At 40.5% G+C, this 20,394-nt stretch overlaps 1 protein-coding gene across 7 annotated transcripts in view; it reads right to left on the bottom strand.

Moving 5' to 3' along the window:
• GADL1 (glutamate decarboxylase like 1) overlaps positions 1-20,394 on the bottom strand; it is a 218,292-nt gene that overhangs the window by 85,273 nt on the left and 112,625 nt on the right. For all 7 annotated transcript variants that reach the window (XM_057706387.1, XM_057706388.1, XM_057706390.1 and 4 more), the window contains exon 12: positions 6,105-6,304. In XM_057706387.1, the coding sequence (XP_057562370.1) occupies positions 6,105-6,304 (200 nt within the window). The remainder of the gene's footprint in view (positions 1-6,104; positions 6,305-20,394) is intronic.

Here is a 20,394-nt window from a genome sequence, read left to right as displayed (position 1 = left end):
ATAGGTTTAGGCCAATGTTCCCAGCTGGAACATTGCTATCTATATAAAATTGAGGTTCTGTAAGCAAGAAAAAAGGAAGAATGGTTTTTAGGTGAACAGTGAACAATGTCTGCCTACTGGCTAAAGTAACGTTTAAAATGTTTCTATATTATAAACCCTCAGAGCTTTTAATGTGCTGATGAACACTTTGAACCTCCAAGAGAGGACTAATGTATTGGTTAGCATTTCCCAAACATATTTGACCATGGAAACATTTTTTGAAAGAACATCTATTAAGATCTTCTGGAAGTCTATTATCCCACAGAGCACAGCTTCAGAAATGCTAGCTTTAAGTGCCTCTTCTACAGGGTACCTACCCTCTTCTTAAATAAATGCTTAAATAAAATGAGTTTTGGGGAGGGGATTCAAATAAGGTTTGAGTCACTTCTGCCTACACTCATAGGATGATTTATTCCTTGCGACTTGTCAGTATATGGAAATAGTTTAAAGATAAAATACATTAAAAAAAAACAACTCTATTCTTATCTGATGTAAGCCAGAAAAAAAAAAAAAGATATACATTGAGTTTTTTGATAAAACTCAGGAACCATAAAACACTTCTACCAAAAGGCATCCACATAAATGGGTTCAAAAAGCAACAACAGTTTCATAAAATTCACTGTCCTTCCCACTCAGCAAAGAGAGAAGAGAGAAAACATACACATTGGTAATAGGAGTTTTCACCAATCTTACTGGGTATAAAACTGATTTGATTAAGATCCTGGCTTAGTTTTGAAGTGTACATTAATGAAATCTTGCTCTGAAACCTTTCCCGTCCTTAATTCCATGAGTCCATTTAACACTGGTGCATTTCACTTGCCCTTTTGCAGGACATACATTCCTCTCCAGAAATAGCTTTTCCAGTCCCTTTCTCAATTCACCAGCCACCTGGAGTCTCCCGAGAGTGCTCTGGACCAAGTGCCTCTCCCAGTCTCTTCTCATTTGAAATTTCTTCTGATGCAATGGAGGCTCCCAGAGCGCCTGGGATTTTTTTCCATCTGCTTTGTGTATGCGCTGCATATATGAGAACATATCGCACGGCACATGTGATTCATCACAGACATCTACATGCTACATTCTACAGCACTGTGATGTTTTTAAAATTACAAATACAAAGAAAAAAAATGAAAACATTGGCCCTTCTATTGTCTTCTAGACTCTCTCCCTCTCCTCACCTAGAGAAATACACTAGCACAAAAGTGCCATTGTATAACTGCTTACCTTTTCTATACCAGTACCAATAAATCCCTCAGTATTCATGCAAGTCAGTGAAATGAATTCCATCTGAGAGATTACAGAGATTGTGTGTCAGGGGAATAGATAAATGATACACTGGAGACCTAGCAAAGTGGCAGAATGGGAGTTCCTGAGCTGTTTGTTGTTGTTGAAAAGACTTATGCACATGACTCTTCTAGATTTGCTTTAAAAATTATCCCTTAGTGAATATCCATTTAAGTTGAGTATTGGAACAAAGGCCTACAAGGCGCCCTCAGCAACCAGTAGCCCTGGGCATTGTAACAACGTTTTCAACTTTCCTAAGCAGATATCAGAGATCACAATCACTTCTGCCAGAAATGGTGGTTTTAAACCTCAGCCTTCTGGGTTTCAATTATGCTTCATAATCACATGCTGCTTTAGGTTCCCAATGTCACTGGTTTTCATACAACCAAAGGAGAAAGCAAGTTTTTAGCCATTAATATTTCTTGAGAGAAGTGTTCTCTCATCCACTGGAATGACAAGGGTCAAATGGAAATTAGGAAAAGCTTTAGAGATCTTCTAGGAACTAATTAGTTCCTTCTTGCTGGATTTCTGACAACTCATGAAACCGGAATCATTGTCCTCTTGAAAAGGTCTGCTCTTGCTTTCCCAAGGGAAGAGGGAGCATCTGATCAGGGTGATGGCTATCCATTGGTCCATCAAAATCTGGTTCTTAAATGGGGTGGGGAGTGAAGGGGAAGCTGGGACGAAAGGAGATAACAGTATTGACATATATACACTACCAAACATAAAACAGATAGCTAGTAGGAAACTGCTGCATAAAACAGGGAGATCAACTTGATGATGGGTGATGATTTAGAGGGCTGGGATAGGGAGGGTGGGAAGGAGTTGCAGGAGGGAGGGGATATGGGGATATATGTATAAATACAGCTGATTCACTTTCGTGTACAGCAAAAACTGGCACAACAGTAAAGCAATTCTATTCCAATAAAGAGCTAAAAAAAATAAAAATTTAAATTAAAAAAAATCTGGTCCTTAAATCTTAAGGATTTAAGATTTGTCAGTATACAAATTTTAAAACTAAGTTTGATTCAGATTCAGGAACATGGAAATATTGTTTCTATGGAATCAGTGCAGTCCTTACTGCACTATGCCAGGGGAAAAGCCCTCCCTGTGTTCAAGAGACCTGACCTAGTAGGGCCTATGGGAATGGACATCTTATCTACCTCAGGCTGCTGATGACAGATGTGCACCCCAGATAGCAACACAATTGTTGTCTGCAGCTCTACCTTGCTAGAGCTGTTATTTACTGAAGAAAATCATACTTCTTTGAAACAAAACAATGTCGCTCTGACCTAGAAATTAAGCCAAATAGAGTCTTTTGACCACGGATGAGAATCATTCTTATTGGACAAACTCGAAAACAAGTGGCTGTAGGTCAGTAGGCTTGATGAGACATGGTATTTTACCTCCCACTAGCCAGTGGTGTGAACCCATTATGCTGGCGAATATACTCAATGGTGCTCTAGAGCTAGTCTGTACTGGCTAGTGAGAGCCAATTGTGAGATATTCAGAAATGTACAAGCCGTGATGGTTTGTAGCTTGCAATGTTCCATGGTGGGAATATTTACACCATAGAAATTGGCAGACATTGCAAACTGGGGCATTTTTTTCCCTCCTGAGATCCAGTTTACCAGTATACAACTGCACATGGGCTCCAGCTAATAGAATGGACCTCAGAATCCAGAAAATGTTTCCTCTTTCCTAAAGAGCAGAACCACATTCAATTTGCAAAGACACAAAATCATGAAAATAAAGCACTTGTGGTGCTAATGTAAAATAATTCTTAATCCCAGAGAAACTTTTCCCAAGTTTATAATTTCACATTCATTCCAAGTGACATGCCTAGAAGGACTCTGCCTTGGCACCTGTCACTGGGGACGGGGGAAGAAGATGGCTTTTGCCCACCCCAGGAATGGACAGTTGGATATCAAGAACATGGAAAGTTAAGGCAAGAAAACCATTATGACTAACAGCATGACAGAAAAGGGGTTATTTTTCAAATATTTAAATATAGGTCACAGAGTCTGCAGTGATGCTCACTGAAATGTTAATTCAATTCAATTCAACTTGACAAACATTTACAAATAATGTGTTGTTGAATTGAATTGAAATGTTAACATTTATCCTCCTGTGATATTTCTCTGCAAAAATTAGGAAGTATCCTTAGACTATAAATTAAATTCCACCCTGAGATGAATGTTAACTTTGTAATAAATACAATCATCAAATATTTATATCTAGCCTTGTTTCAAGACACCTGTCATTGAATTACTTAGCAACTTAGATAAAATAATGCAGAATCTACCATACTTAAGTAGTATGAGAAAAATACAAACAAGGGAAAAGAGCTTTCTGAATTTCTACTTTAGTTTAATGGGCAACTATGAATATTTATGATAGTTTCATGTTTTCATCACTGGGTAGTTATCTCCCTACTTCTGATGAAGGCACCCTACTTCTAACAGGGGTACGCCCCTCACCCAATGTGGGTATATATTCCATACACGTAGGAGGAGTCAACAGTCTTCCCAGCGTCAAGCGAGAGCATGTGACTCAATATCACATCTCCCTGGCAACAGTGATTGATTCAGATGAGTGACATTTGCCTCATTCAGAAAGAATGAAAACTTCCCTTGGGATTGTTGAGAAAGGAGCACTCTTTCCTTTTGACCTTGAAGTTAAACCTTGGGAGGCTGTGGATCTGGCCCTCCTGGGAAGCTACCTTCCTACAGAGGAATAAACTGAACATGAAGGAGAGCAGAGGTGATTGATGGACAGAGATTAAGGCCTGGTGATCTTGCTTAAGCCCCTAGAATAAGCCATTCCATAGTCATCACTATACTAGCTTATAAGTAACATGAGCAAATAGATTACCTTTCTTTGTTTATAATACTTTGAATGAAGGTTTCTGTTGCTTACCATCAGACACAATATTTATAGATTTTTCAAACTACTTTTTAAACCAAAATCACCAGAACTGCTGACTTCTTCTGAAAGTGCCAAAGCCGTCTTTTTCCCTGTCCTTATATCTAAGCCCTTTGCCATGTAACCTTGCAGTTATTTCTGCCTCTTGACATTGAGTTTGGCTATCTGATCTCCTTTGTCCATTGGAATGCTAATAGGCATGATGCAATCAGGAGCTTACTGTGGGCTTGCCTCCTTGGGTTTCTGTTACCACCTTCACAAGAACAGGCTCTGGCTAGCCTGCTGGTCCAAGGAAGATGCAGGACACGCAGGCAGTAGACCCAGACCCCAAGGAAGATGCAGGACATGCAGGCAGTAGACCCAGACCCGCCCCCCACCCCCACAGCCGCCACAGAATGAGATGAAGCTGCTCTAGCCAACTTGCAGACCTCCTAGAATAAACAATTGCTGTTTTAAGATACTGGGTTTTGGACAGTCCTCAGGGATGCTCAGAGCATCACTGTCACACAGAGTGGCACACAGAACACCCAACCCTACAGAAAGAGGAAACGGTTTAAATCTCTAAGCAGACACTGCAGGCTTTTGCAAGTGAAATATGAACAGGGAGTAAAGGAGAGATTATTCAAACCAGAAATCACAAACTCAGATGCTTCTAGTGACCAAGCAAGTAAGAAAATAATAACTAAAAGTCATATAGCACGTGGCATATGCCAAGCACCATCCTGGGTGTTCTACAAATATCAATTCATTTAATTCTACTAACAGTTATTTGAGTTTGAAGATGTTGTTATCTCCATTTTAATGGGCTGCAACGGAGGTAAAGAAAGTTTTAGCAACTTGCCCAAGTCACAAAGCTTGTAAATGGTGGAGCTAACTTTTGCAATCTGGCTATTAGCTCTCTGTGCCACAGTAAAACAGGCTCAACAAAACCCAGGGGTGTTGAGGGCACAGATTAGGCATCACCACATTCAGTGCTTTGTCACCATGTGGGACTGGGGGCACTCTGATCTTTTGAGAGAAGCCAAGAATCTAGATTTTTGATGATCTCCCTATTTTAAAATATGTGGAATGTTTAAATGTTTGATTTTTTAAAATACAATCAACGTTAACCCTATGGAGCTCAGGCCCAACAAGTCACATTTAAAACTACATGTGGCCACGGCCTGCCACCCGTGCCCACTGGTCCCAGCTCAGCAGCAGAGTCCTGCCCAGGTGGCAAGCACCCAGCACCTATATCTCAAGAGCTTTTCTAGTGTCGTCGAAAGTGGTTTTAAAAGCTTTGTCCTCATGTTACAACAAGGCAGCAATCACGGTGCTTCCACATCACCTTTTTACCTGTATGTCCTTCCCCCAGCCCCACATTCTTTTCTGGTCCTTGAAGTCACCAGGATCTCTCCCACACCCAGAGATTTGGGCCTGCTGCTCCCTCTGCCTGAATCAATCTTCTCCCCTTTCTTCATTGGGTCTTATCTGAATGTCACTTTCTCCAGGAAACCTCTGCCAACACCCCTCAGGAACATACTAGGGAACCCTCCTGAGTGCTTCTGGAGAACCATGTACCTCCCCTTACCAAAAAGTAAGTGCACCTGTGTTTTATCTGCTTTGTCACCTGGATATATCTCTCACTAGGCTAGGATGCTGAAGGGCAGAGGGTAGAACTGCTTTGTTGGCAATTCCTAACACATAGTAGGTACTGAGAAAATGGTTGTTAGATGAAAGAAGGAATACATATATGGAAGAACATGTACAGATCTTGCAAGTGGTACTTTCATTGAGTCTTTCTACTAGAAACCCATGCACGCACGCACACACACACACACACACACACACACACACACACACACACACACAGCAAGTACCTAGATAAAGCAAGAGCACGATTAATTCTTTCTTCAAGGCCTGATGTGCCCAGGGCCTTCCAGGTCATCCAGAACTTGAACGCGTCTGGTCTTCTGCTACACTGGATAGACTTGTCTCCCGTGTCATAGCTGACATCATAGAATTTATCCTGTTGGAAGAGGTAAGATGCCTTGGCAGAGTAGCATTTCTTAAGAAGGTCCTTTTGGAAAAAAAAAAAAAAAGGGAAGAAAGACAAACTGTAAGATTGTCCATTTTAGAATACAGTTGATTTCAAAAACACATGCCCACTAACAAAACCTGTACAATATTCTACTACTCTGTGCCAAAAGTATTTGGTCTTGCTTCGTGTCTGTCCTACATCAGAGACATTAGGTGTGTATTAACTTTGAGATACAGATGACCCATTGTGTTTGCAAAAAAACCAAAAACCCCTCAGAGCTGAGAATGCTAAGTCCATCTTCACAGTTGTACTGATGAGTATTAAGAAGCTTTGAAATGACCATATCATCATCTGTATGACATCGAGATGGGCCAGTTTCTCAAGATGAAAAAAAAAAAATCTGTCTATAACTCACTCAAGGCTCCATATTAGAAAAAAAAAATACCCAACATGTTGTATATACTTTATACAATTTTGTAGGCAAAAAACTAGGCTTTTAAAATCCAAATCCATTTTTTAACTCATATGCATATTGAAAAGGTCAGAATTGGCAGTAACTCGGAGATTAAAAAAACAAAACACCTGAGGAAAGAGCTATGGAAGAGTTAAACAAGAGCCAATACGTTTTAACCACCATTAAACAACACTTACAATCCCATAAGGTTTTATTTGCAGCAAAATTCAATTTGCATTTACTGACTGGTTACTTCTCTCTACGATTTACCCTGTGTGACAACTTACCCTGTTTATTACCATTCTAGAGTGTTTACTTTGACCTCAAATTAGTAGAGTTTAAGCCCTATTTCCTCCAATGTCATGTGGTATCTCAGAAATCCCAGGTTTCCACCCCATCTTTCACAGCCCCCACAATCCCCTGAGCATCTTCGCTCCCAGAGAACACCCATTAGAACCCACTGCTTCCCCAGCATAATCAAACTGCTCAAGGTCCCTTCATCACTAGATCATGCCCCATCTGTATCTTTGTTCATACCATTTGCTTCACCTTGTCTCTGTTTTAATATATTTGTCACATTTGAAAGAATACACACAGCATATCTGTAAGTTGTGAAGTTTACTAACGCCAAACGCAGTCTCCCCTCTTTATCTAGGTCTGCCTTTCCTTTGAGTCCCATCTCAGTTCTGCTTCCCCTCCAGCTTCTTTATCTGCCCATCCCGTTGGACTCCCTTCTTCCTTCACATTTGACTGCTTCTGTTGGCTTTGCTCCTGTGCTGCCCCTACTCAGTGACCAGCCCCATATTTCTCTCCTCAGGAGGCCAAGCAGCCTCTTGAGGGCAGAAATCATTTCCTGTCCATGTCCACGTCCACTGAACATAACAGTATTGGGCACAACGACCCTCTCTAAACAGTTAGGGTGAGGACACCACTCTCCATATTCTGTACTTCTCTCACATCCCCCTGATGTTCAGTATGAACAAAATAAACACAGATACAGGAACTTCTCATTTGGTGCATCTTCCAACTTTAAGAAAGCACAACCATCAGTGGTATACAGGAAGCTACGGAGAAACTCCCCACAGAGGTCCTAGAAAATGATCCCTGCTGAAGAAAGAGTGTATTACACGACTCATTTGACTGATCAACATGTGCTTAAAGGATAAGGAGAAAATCTCAAGGTATCACATTCCAAATAAAAGCACATATTTGTTGTCTTAATAACAATATTGCCTTGTGTGGACTCTAACCTCGGTAATATATGCTCCAATACCAGAAAGTATGATTCTATACTATGTACAAAATGATACACCAACTATAGTCAAGAGCTCCAAAATCTGGGTCATCCAAAAGTAAACTGATTTTAAAATAATAAAGGAATACTAGTAAGCCTTCAGCCTGGCTCTGATGGGTAGCATTGGTAGACACAGGGGAAGAGGAGATTGTTCCGACTTGATTATTAAAGTAGAAAAAGCCCTTATTCTTTAATCTTTACTTTAATTCTATCATCAATCTCTCAACTCTGATCACAGCTGCCACCACTGCATCTCCCTATCCTCAAAGGTTAGGAAATTTGGTTATTGTTTCCATAGCAACTACAGCCTGACCATATATCATAAGATTAAAAGCCCACTGCAGTTTAAGGACATAGCACACGTGTGTGTATGCACACACGCACACACACTCCTGTACTTTCCTCATGATTATAAATTTACTCTCATCAACCATGAAAGATTCAAAAAATTCCCAAAGCAGATGAACTCTGGACATGTCTTGGGCAAGTTTCAGAGCCTTCTGCCAGTGATTGAAAGGGAGAGGAAGCCCATCCATTATGGGAAGACAAATGGCATCATCATAGGCAAATGGGGAACCCAAGAGCCCAGAAAGCATATCGCAGAATGAGTGATTACCCTGCAGTCATGACACTGTGGATCTTGCTGCACTGAAAAATCTTCCTGTCTTGGGAAGGTTTCATAAACAACAACTAGAGGTTTGGGATTCACTTTATCGAAAATAAACGAAAACTTTCCTCCCAAAGTCCCTGCTTTGCATTTTAGTTTCTATCCTTGTATTAAAATGGATGAGTTGTCTTTAGTTTTAAGATAGACATCAACTAAGAAATGTTCAGATCACCAGAGAAAACAACATTTTAGAATAAGTATGGTAAAAGTTAACACTTTTGAAAACACTTAGTCACTGCTGTGCTATCAAAGGGAAGGACCATGTTCATCTTGCTCATCTTTATATCCTAATCCCAGTGGACAATAAATACTGGTTATCCGAATTCTAGTGACAAGCATTCAATGAGACTGCCAATTGCTCCATATTGTGATAGCATTTCAAACAGTTCTCAAGAATTAGGAGAAATTTTGGTTAGGACACACATGGTATCAAGTGAAAGAAATGCAATCAAATTAGCTTAAGCAAAAAGGAGAATTTTTATAGGCTCATATATTTAACAATCCAATCATATACAGCCTTCAGGCACAGCTGGATCCAGAATTAAATCTGGAATCTGTCTTTTTCCTCTTGTTCTATTTTCTTCTGTATTGGTCTCACTCCTAAAGCAGAAAGCTGGGAGGAAGCCTTGGAACGGGGTCTCCCAGTAGGACCTGTGAGCCCAGAGGGAGGCTCTGTTTAGAGAGCTATGAGAAACAGAGAAGAGGTAGCCTCAGCTGGTAATGCTACTACCCAAGCAGAGAAAGACCATTGGCCTCCCATCCTCAATCTCTTCTGAAGCCAGTGGGCAAGGGAGCCCAGGAAATGTGGTTCCCAGCAGTAAGGCCCCTTTCAGAGCAAAGCAGAGAAAAACTGGAGAATGAATTATACAGTAAAGAGAAATAACAAATGACAAGCACAGTACATGAGTCCAGAAGCCACAACTCTCCTTTCCACCTAGCACGTAACAATCATGACCGGGGCTCACATTTATGGAGTCCTTACAGTGTGCCAGGCACTGTGCGTGGATGATCTCATAAATCTCACAACAACCCAACGAGGCAGTTCTATTATTTTTCAACACTGTTGCACGTGTGGAAACTGCAACCCAGCGAGGTTCAGTCAGTGACATAAAATCATGTATCTACTGAGTGGCAGAGCTGGGTTCCAAACCAAGGCTGCTAGGATTCAGGGCGTGAACTCTTTACCCACTCATTATACTCTACTCTCCCTACTCTGGAGCGTAAATACATGTGGAGGAGAGGCCCTATAAATGCTCATGAAGAGTTCTTGAACATGGCAGTAGAGAACGTACTACAAGAGAGATCCAAGCAACTCACATCCTGTTTCAGATTCTTACTTTGTTCCTATAAATATGACTTCTGGTCTTACTTGTGTAATATCTTCTCTGTAAAGCGTTTTGAGAATTTTCTAAATACTTGTGACTGGTGATACTTAATCTATCACCAAAAAAATCCTGGGTCATGAGGTTACATATTTTCATTGCCAAGATTAGCTAAGCCATCTCTGATTTTCACAGGCCAGACCAGATTCTGCAGTCTCTTTCCCAGGAGTCAGTGACCACCCAGGCCTACTTTAAGTTCTCACTTCTTGCAATCATGTTTTTCAGCTTAACAAAATCTCCTAAAAACTCTTCTCATAGGGCTTTTCACATAATCCGTCCCACATCACCATTATTTACAAGCAAGAAATTGCCTAAATTAGGAAATGGGTATATTAATCATCTTTTAACTAATTCATTCCAAAATTAGGTATTGAGGACTTTTATAGAACAAACAGTATGATGCCAGGAGCTTAGATATATTAACCCCATGGAGGTACTACGCATCTATGCTCATACTTGTTGACTGAATGTGCAAAAAAAAAATTGACTGAATAGCAGAAAGGCTTGGTTGTAATCTAGAATACAAAAGCGAATTTTTAAATGATTATACCTTCTGATGTTGTCTTTAATTATTTATTGAGGAAACATTTTGAGAGCCTGAAGACATGCCCAAAGCTGTGCTAGGCACTGGGGCTGTAGTGGTAAATGAGAATGTCACTGTTCTTAAGAAGTTTAAGGTAGAGATGGGAACAAAAAAAAGGCAGTTACAGTGCAGAACAAGATTAGGGGAAAGAGCAAGGGCTAAGGAACAAGAAGGAGGGCCATCTTTCACTAACTTAGAGGTATTACATAGGGGTCTTCAGAAGCAGAAGTGTGTCACCTAACAGCGGAAGGATGAGGAGCAGCTGAGTAGAAGAAGAGGCGACTGAATTAATTCAGTAAGCGCGAGGCTAATTAATGAGGTTGCACATAGCGAGGAAGGAAGGGGAGCCAAGTCACCAAAGATCTTAAGTGCCAGAGGGAAAGTGACAGGCCATGGAATTTTCCATGGCTCCTAGAGACACTGCAACTTAAACTTCATTACTGGTCTGGCAAGATAAAGTGAGAATCAGCAGATGTGGATTCTGCTTTTGATTTAGTCGCTTGGTGTCAGAGCTCAAAGCAAGTCACTTAGCAGTTTGGGCTTCACTTTCCTCCTTGACTAATGGAGATAATGGGCCTTCCTCTACCCACCATCGGGGAATACAGCGAAAATCTACCGAAATAGTGTTAACCGGGAATGCCTTCCCCACAGCTCCCTTTAGGCTGCATTTCCCAGTACCTCTGACACTCCTTAGCTGTCCCCAGCATTCTTTCTTTGATTACTGCTGTCTCCAGGCGAGATACTGACTAGGATGCCAGCTCTAGACTAACTCATCCTTTATGAAATGACCCATTTACACCTCGCACCCACCTGCCCTTTGTAATGGGATGTATCTGCCAGTAACTCTATAGAAGCAGACAAAGCTGATAGAGTATATTAAAGCTATTATAAGACACCTTAGAGCAATAGGAAGAATTACCCATAGTCTTCATTCTCCAAGTGGAACTCAGCCTAACCTTGCTTAGCTATCATCCTGATGGCCTTCTTAGATGATGTGTGTCTTCACAAGTCTCAGCGAGGTTTGAATGGAAGACACAAAAAGCATAGAATGAAATGAGAGTGGGCAAGGGCACACGCTAGGGGAACTGAGGGCTAGGAGCCGTCTCCGGGCCAGCGGGAGCTTGTCTGGGTGTCTACAGTTCCCTTATGCAGACGGGGGACAGTGGCTGTGTTGACTGACTGCTGAGGGGTTGGTTGGGGTAGAGGAAAGACAGTAAGCAAATGACAGCAATGTCAGTGTTATTTTCCACGAAAGGAAGCCGATCAGACTGAACCATGGACAGGGTCGCTATATTAGGTGGATCCATGAAAAGCCTGGAAAGGAAAGGAAGAAAAAGAAAGAAGGAAGGAAGCAAGGGAGAGAGGAAAGAAGTAAGGGAGAGAGGAAGGAAGGAAGGAAGGAAGGAAGGAAGGAAGGAAGGAAGGAAGGAAGGAAAGAAGGAAGGGAGGGAGGGAGGGAGGAAGGATGGGAGGGAGGGAGGAAGGGAGGGAGGGAGGAAGGAAAGGAGGGAGAGAGGGAGGGAGGAAGGAAGGAAGAAAGGGAGGGAGGGAGGGAAAGAAAATGTTCCAAGTTCATCTCTTGAGGGATTTTTTTAAAAATCTTTCCTTTCTGACTTTCAAACGCATAGAACGTTTTACAAATCTTTATGATAGAAATGAGAGCTGGTTATCAAAATCATTAGCAACAACAAAACCTTTGCCCTCATCTTGCCTGTACTCCTGCCTCTGCTCCTCCATGGAACTTCCATCCAGCTTTCCTAGACCCACAAAGCCACTGACTGATGGTGGGGTGTTTCATATGGTCAGCTCTGCTGTAAGATCTGCTCACTCACTGGGAATCTGCCTTCAACTCTAACCAGCCAGGCCTCAACTTCCTGGACCTCTACTCTCTCCTGCATTGTGCCCTGCACACAGACGTGTTCATCTGTCACCCAAAGCAGGTGTCCCTTCATTCCTGGATTCTGTACATAGATGTGTTTCATTCTTCTTTAATCCCTCCTTTAGGGAGTTATCTATTTAACTCATTTTCTTTCTGCTGTAGCATTTCTATTCTCTGTCAGAGTAGAAACTTATCAAGTCATCTGGTGTCGCCTCCAGCTTGAGAGAAAAACTGTTTTTGATGAATGGCCACAGTTTCTCCTTGAACTCGTCACCAAGCCTGAGTTCTTATCTGCCTGCTCCTCTGCCATCTGAAAGGCTGAGTCAGTCACACTGTGCCTCACTGGCTGCTTCAGTGTCTGCAGAAGTTTTCCACCCTGAATAAAAGGCTTCAATGATTAGCTGCTTTCTGATCAGTTGATTCTGTGCTCTGTCCTGTTTCGTTCAAGCATTTCCCAATCACTGGTGTCACCTACTGATCAGTCTCCACCCACATCTTCAATTAATTTTCCAATTCTTATTCTTCCCCTTCCCCTGATCACTCATATACTCTAGAAGATGTTAGGTTTAGAAGTTTGCTGATATTTAAGGTGCTTGTGCTTGAATTTCTGAAGAACTGGTGGATGGCTGCCCTGCTCTTCTCTGCCACCTGGTATCTGTTTGAGCTTGTTTTCCCACCATTTCATCATCTCCTTTTGTAAATTTCACATCAGCTTCTGTTGTCTCAAAATATAGCTGTGCTGTTACCCCTCTTTGCAAACCTGCTCAATGGATGGCCTGACTTAAGCTGTTTCCAGAAAGTTTCTGGGTGCTGTGTACTGTTTCCCATAAAAAATATAATTTCCTCTTCTTTTTCATTCAGTTCATATACATAATACTTTTTAACCACGCAGTGATCTGAGAAGGGTTATTCCTTCAGGAAACATCACTTCATCCATGATGATCTGAAAGGGAAGTTTTCATGATATATACTTGCATTTGTCTTCCTCTTTTGGGCTGCGATTATTTTTCTCCAAAAATTCCTAAGCTGCTTTGCACAGCTGAGTTCCATCTCTCCTTTCTTTAATGCACTCAACATAGTCCTCAAAATTATCACTTTTCCACTGTGTGTACTTTTCTAAGTTATGAACTCTGTGCCCCAGTTTAAAGCAGAAGGGGAAGAAAGCATACACCACCCCCATATTTTCTTCTGAAATGTAAATCTTCCTTAAATACCTCCAAACTAAGGGTTAGAATGAGTGGGTTCAGAAACGAGGAGGCTGAATTAAAAGATATTTTTAAGAAATGCAACTTAATAATTTTAAGCAGCAATGGTACCTACAGGAGAGAGGAAAGTCAGGCTCAGTGTCTCAAAGAATGTGTAAGGGCTTCTATAAATAGGCAAGAAACATTTGATAGCACAGAGATCGCTTGGTAATACCCCTGCGTGCCCTACACGCATTTAAAAATAGTTCAACTGGGCTTCTCTCTCAGGACAGATGGAGATTTTCTGATCTTCCCCAGGCAACTATCAACATACCTTCTCTGTTAAAGATAATCTAAAACAGTGTTTTTCAATCTTTGACTACAACCCACAGTAAGAAATTATTTTTCAATAGTGACAGCATCCACTCTAAAATACATGAAACTGAAGTTTCTTGAGAGTATCCATCATTTCTACATTAAATCCATACTGATATTTTCTATTCCATTTTATTCTCACTGCTCATTAAAAAGGAAAATAAAACCCGGATGTGACTTACCATTGACTATATAACTCAAGACCAATTAGTAGGGTGGTTCTTAACCAAAGTTAGTATTAGGTTACCTGAAGAGTTTTTTTAAAAATGGCAATGCAGGGACATTATTCCAGACCAAGAAGTCATAATCTTTGATGTAGGGTAAAGGCAATACTATTTTTTGAAAAGTTTTCTGTGACACCCCCCACCCCCCCACTGTGCAGTCAGGACTGCAAACCACTGCTCGGATGGGTCTTGATCTCATGTTGAAAAATCCTGATCCAGAAGTTTTGGTCGGCTTTACATTCATACTGAATCTAGAAAACTCTCAAGTGTTGAGTTTTCACCAGAGCATATAAACCAGGGTGATTATCCGCCTTCTTTTTGTGCTCTATTTTTGTGCCTATCATCGAAGTTTTATTTCTGTGTGAATACAAGTGAAGAATGACTTAAGTCCATGCACCTAAATAAAGAACACGCAGGTTTGATATGCATAATGCTGGAGTCTTCATGAGGGGGGGAAATGCTCCGAGCTATGAAATATATGTCCAAGGATTTGCCGTGGATGTGATGTGCAAAAAACCCCACAACATTAATCTATTACACTTTTCCATTTGCTAGGTGTTTGTGATGAGGGACAAAGATTCATTTGTTTTTGGAAGGTTAATAGTTATCAACATGGATACAAGTAAACCTCACTCACTCAACTCCGATGGGAGGCACTGAGATCTTACATTACTCCCATCTCTGAGTTTCTACAGTTCTACCTGATATATATCTATTGTCACCCTTCTTGTTGCAAAAAGGATTTAAGGCAGCTTACAAAAATACAATATAGAGTATCAGATTCGATTGGTAGAGAAAAGGAGGAAGGGGAGGCAAGACAGAAGGGAAGGCAGGAGAGATGAGGGAGGTGGGGAGGTGAGGGAGGGAAGAGGAGGAGGAGGAGGAGAAGGAGGAGGAGGGAGAGAAGATGGGGTCCAGTCCGAGAGAAAAGGCGATGTGGTAACGCGATGAACTCTGGCGTGACACCTGTGCACAAAAGGCACGTAAGGGGACAGACTGTTTGCCAAGTTCTTGGCACACTTGGTCCCATGGGCACAGTAAAAGCATCCAAGGGTCACTTGCTCTTTCTGAGTGCTGAGTCTTGACTGTGAACTGTCAACTATACCACTCTGCCCCATCATCTTTCTCCTCATTCATCTGTAACTTGAGGATAATGACACTGTGCTGCATCCCACCTCCCGGGGATGGGTATTTCATGGTGCAATGTTCGAGTGAATGTCTGGAAGAAAATATTTATTAACTCAAGACATGTTTCTTCAGTCTAGATGGCTTAGCTGCCTTTCTCCAAAATAGGTGGACAGACATAGATGGAAATGAGGTCTTTCAAATTGGACAAAACAGACACTGAGCAAGTGTGCTGCTTTGGACAGGGGCTGTGAGAGCAATGCCACAGCAGGAGCACAACATTTAACAAAATCAAGCTTATTGTGATGCTATTCACACAGGCTCATCCAGCAGCAAGGCTGCCGGCCTACATTTCTGGGAGTCTGAGCATCCTTGAGAGGTCTGGCCTCTGAGGCCTGAAGCGCAGGTAAGAGATTGATTTTGCACAGGGAAATGCTACCCAGGGGGGCTATTTCTGAAACACCGTTCCCTGATCTTCTCTGTAAAACTCCCATGAAAGGGTTGTTGGAAATTGTTGACATTACCATAACCATGGGCAATCCCACAGAAAACTGGCCTAAATAAAAGCTTAAAATGAAGCAGGAAGCACTTGGTAAAAACCTCTGAATAGAACCTAGAATGTAGTGCACAACAGAATTCTTTTCCCAAAGACTCATGATAAAACACAGAAATATGCTACAACAACAAAGAATCTTCCCACCCTACACGTGGACATTTGTCCACACAGAATAATCTGTGCATTCACATGTGCCGTCGATCTGGACAGAACAAGGAAATAAGAAATGGCATGCCTGCGGTGCCTGGTACGTGGCTGGCAGTGCACTGCACACTTTTGGACATTCTCTCACTCAAGGTCACAGCACTTCTTCAAAATGGGAAGTGTCTCCATTTTACAGATAAAGTAATGGAATTTCAGAGAAGTTAAGCGACTTGTCAAAGTAACACAGGGCAGAAGCAGAGGCAGAATTTGAACACAAGCCTCACTGGGTGTCAAGGGCCCTAGATGGATGTACACACTGAGAAATCGTATTTAATCCCAGAATTTCCTAGTCAAACTGTGGTCCCAGAGTGTAGGGAAGACAGAGGCCTCTCCTCTGGAGGTTCTAAATCAGGGATGGGCAAACAAGCTCTATAAACAGCCAGAGAGTAAATATTTTCAGCTTTATAAGCCATGTGGTCTCTCTCACAGCTGCTCAACTCTGGGATTATAGCAAGAAAGTAGCCATATGGGATCCTTAAATGACCAGATCACATATTCTCCATTCCGGACTGTTTAGAACAGGTCAGAAATCAGGGAATAACTGCAGTGAAGGCTTCACGCTGACTCCTACCCTGAATCCTCAAGCCCTTGAGCCGACCTCTGCTCAGAACCTCTAGGAAGGCTGACAGGTCCAATACCCAGACCCAGAGGAACCACAAATGAACCATAGCTATCTTTCTTCTCCCAGCCTCACAAAATCCATGAAATTGGTACAGTGATGAGGGATAGTATGTCTTCTCTACGATTTCATGCAGCCTAGCACCAATGAATGACATTTTTGGTCCTAAATAATTATGATAAATGCCCTGAATGTAAGTGATGCCCTGCCTCAAGGATGCCTAAAGCAATGGCAGCTTTGGGGGACATCACCACATAGGGAGTTAATCCCCACGGGTTCCCATCACTTCATGGTTAAACTCCACAGCCAATATCAGACTCTACAGTGCACTGAAGATTGCTGGCTCCATGAAGTTAACCTCACCACCCATCACGAGTGAGTCAATCCCCCAACCACTATCTTTTTAAATTAAGGAGACTTATAAAGAACTTCACTCCCCTGGAGATTTTCCTCTTGGATTTCAACTGAACCCTTTAAGTGAAGGGCATCCTATAACTCTCAAATTGGGAAAATAAAATCTGTTAAAGTGACTAACCTTCTAACACTTGCTGTTGCTACCTTGCTGTAGAAAACTATCTTTTTCTTATTAGATATAAATTCCTGGTTCTCAGTAGCTCTGAAAAAAAAGCTATGTTTTTCACTGCATTTCACTACATGTCTGGCAAGCTGGATATTGAAATGGCACAAAGACTCTGACAATACTCTAAGTGAATGCACTGGTATTTCCATGACTGGGTGTAGAGGGTTTAATCCGCACTATGTGCTGTCTAAAACTGGTAATAAAACAGAGGAATAACACGCCAAGATAAGATCCAAAGGATATATAATAGTGACATGTGCTACTCCATGACCAGGGCATAATGGAATGTGCTGGGGAGAGAGTAGCCTTATAAAAAAGAAGCTGTGAACTTCTTTCTGACAACTGCTTTGAGCTAGAAACGGGCAAGATGCAATCCATCGTCCTTGTTCCATTTCAGTTTCTGGAGCAGGTCTAAAACTCCGCAATCCATTAGTAAGTTGTCATAGCAAGAGATAGAAGACATCTATGGTACACAATTTAGGCTCTCTGCCTGGTTCCCAGAGACCCCTTACTTCCCTTCTCTCCCACAGAGACAGTCACATCACACCGCCCCCCCACTGCATCCCCCTGGTCCCAGCTGACTGGACCAGAGGTGGAGAAGATGAGGGATTTGGAATGAACACTGAGAAATCCTAACTTAGCTTGTTTCTTGGATAAAGATGTAAACATCATACTGAGAAGTGCCAGCTTTTACCTGTCACAGGAACTTAAAAACAAATAAAATTGTTATGAATTTCAAAATGATATCACTTTGGATATGCAGAAATGACACTTCACTTTTCTTTCACTGAAAACATTTCTGATTTGGAGCTATGTTTATTTTTTAAGCAAAATATTTAATCGGTCACTTCCAGAAAAACTCAAAACTCAAACTGAGTGATTTCTCAGACCACGTAGACATAAAACATGGGAGACTGAGATTTTTCCTCTGAGAGTTTTCTTCCTCTTCCTCTTCAACATCGTTGGGACATTCACAGATGCCACTGAGGAGGGTTACCAGATAAAATACAGAACCATTAAATTTGAATTATATGTAAATTTCATATAAATTCATAAAACCCAAATTTTTATTAAAAGTATTATCCCATGCAATATTTAGGATATACTTATACTAAAATATTATGTTATTTATCTGAAATTCAAATTTCACTGAGCATCTTACATTTTCAATTGCTAAATCAGGGGACTGAAGCTAGGGTGAGGACATCTGGGTCATTCTCAGTCACTTTCGGTTGCTCTCCAGACCAGCCACTCTGAAGCCTACAGGAGAACTGGGGGTATCTCAGGCACTCTCATGCCTTGATATACACCCTTCCCATCTCTGTTTAATTTCCGCTTTCCAGATTGACATGAGAGGTGGGGGAGAAGGGAGCCTTCCCAACTCTCTGAGCCTCACCTAGAACTTGAGCCAAGAGAGGGAAGAACCCACGTATTCCATTTATAGGAAGTTTTGGTTTTCTTTATTCATGTTTAATACTTGGTTCCTGTTCAAACACTCTTCTCCCTTCCCCAAACTTGAGGACTGTAGGACTGTTTATCTGCTTGGGAAAGAAAATACAAACTAAAAGTAGATTCTGGATGATAAGATATCCTTTCAACTTTTGAGTTTAAAAAAAGTTCATCACTCTTGATCTTTTTTCATTTTAATTGTCTGACTGCAATAAAACAAACCAGAATTTCATAACACATCTTAAGCACTCGGGAAGTTTATAAATCACCCTTGGCTCGAAGAGTAAATCAACATGGTTATTACAGATTAATTGGCAAATACTTTAAATGAGAATATTACAAAACAAAACTTAAGGAGCTGAGCCAAAACTGACCTCAAATGTAAAATAACATTTTTACAAAACAAAAAATAAAGAAGTAGAAGTAAATGAAGAGCAATTAAATACACTTAATAAAGACATGAACTGAAAAAAGAAATGCAAGAAGTTATTCTTATGGAAAGAAGATAAGGTAAGCAAAACTACGTCAGAAAAAGTATTTTAAAAATTAAGACTTCAGGCAAGCATATAATGTAAAAATTACGTGAAAATGATGAGATGAAATGGATTCTACTAATATACTTGAAAATCTCAAAATGTATTAAATATTTGAGAAATGTTCTTGAAATTGATCAAGCAGAGCAGGAAATTCTTAATAGCTGAATAAAAATAGGAAAATAAACAAAGAATTATCTCCCCGCCAATTTCTGAACAAGTTTTATGATTGACTTTTCTGTCCATTTCTAAAAACTGATGATTTCTATGCTCTCATAATTATTCTAAAACAAATAAGACAGTTGAAAGCAGACAGTCAAAATACAATCCAACCAAGATAACATGCACACACACACACAGAGTAGACTAACTGTACGTATATAGAAACGAAAATCTAAGTATACAAATCCACCAATACATTAAAGCAATTTATTGCAACTAAATGAGGTTAAACAGTAATGTAGAAAATCAATGAATATACATCTCCCTTTATTCAGGAATAAAATGATAGAAGTACCTTAGATATTAAAATGGGATATGGTAAAATTTAATACTCATTCCTGTATAATTTCTCAAGATGATTTATAAAGAATGTATATCTTAAGGCAACTTTAATAAAATCACAAAGAAGATAAAAATGCCTTCTATTTACTATTACTACTGAACATATTTTTGGAAATTCTATCAGTACATTATAATTGCAACTGATATGAAGCAAATAAAATATATTAGAATATTAAAAAACAAACAAAATTACAGTTATATACTGATATTACTATATATTTAGAAAACGCAAGAGAATAACTTGAAATCTCTCAGAACTAATAAGAAATCTGGTAAGATCATGGTGGTCATCATTAAATAAATGAATAATTTCAAATGAAGATTTTATAAGCCCAAGTGCCTCTGTTTTATAGATCATGAGAAGCAGGTAGGAATGGGTAAAGAAAGGAGATGCTGCTTACAGAAGCAAAACATATGAATCTATATCAACATACATACAGTAATATATTAATATTAA

Source organism: Hippopotamus amphibius, chromosome 13, assembly GCF_030028045.1.
Source record: "Hippopotamus amphibius kiboko isolate mHipAmp2 chromosome 13, mHipAmp2.hap2, whole genome shotgun sequence".
NCBI classification, from domain to species: Eukaryota; Metazoa; Chordata; class Mammalia; order Artiodactyla; family Hippopotamidae; genus Hippopotamus; species Hippopotamus amphibius.
This window is presented reverse-complemented; position numbering and strand designations above follow the sequence as displayed.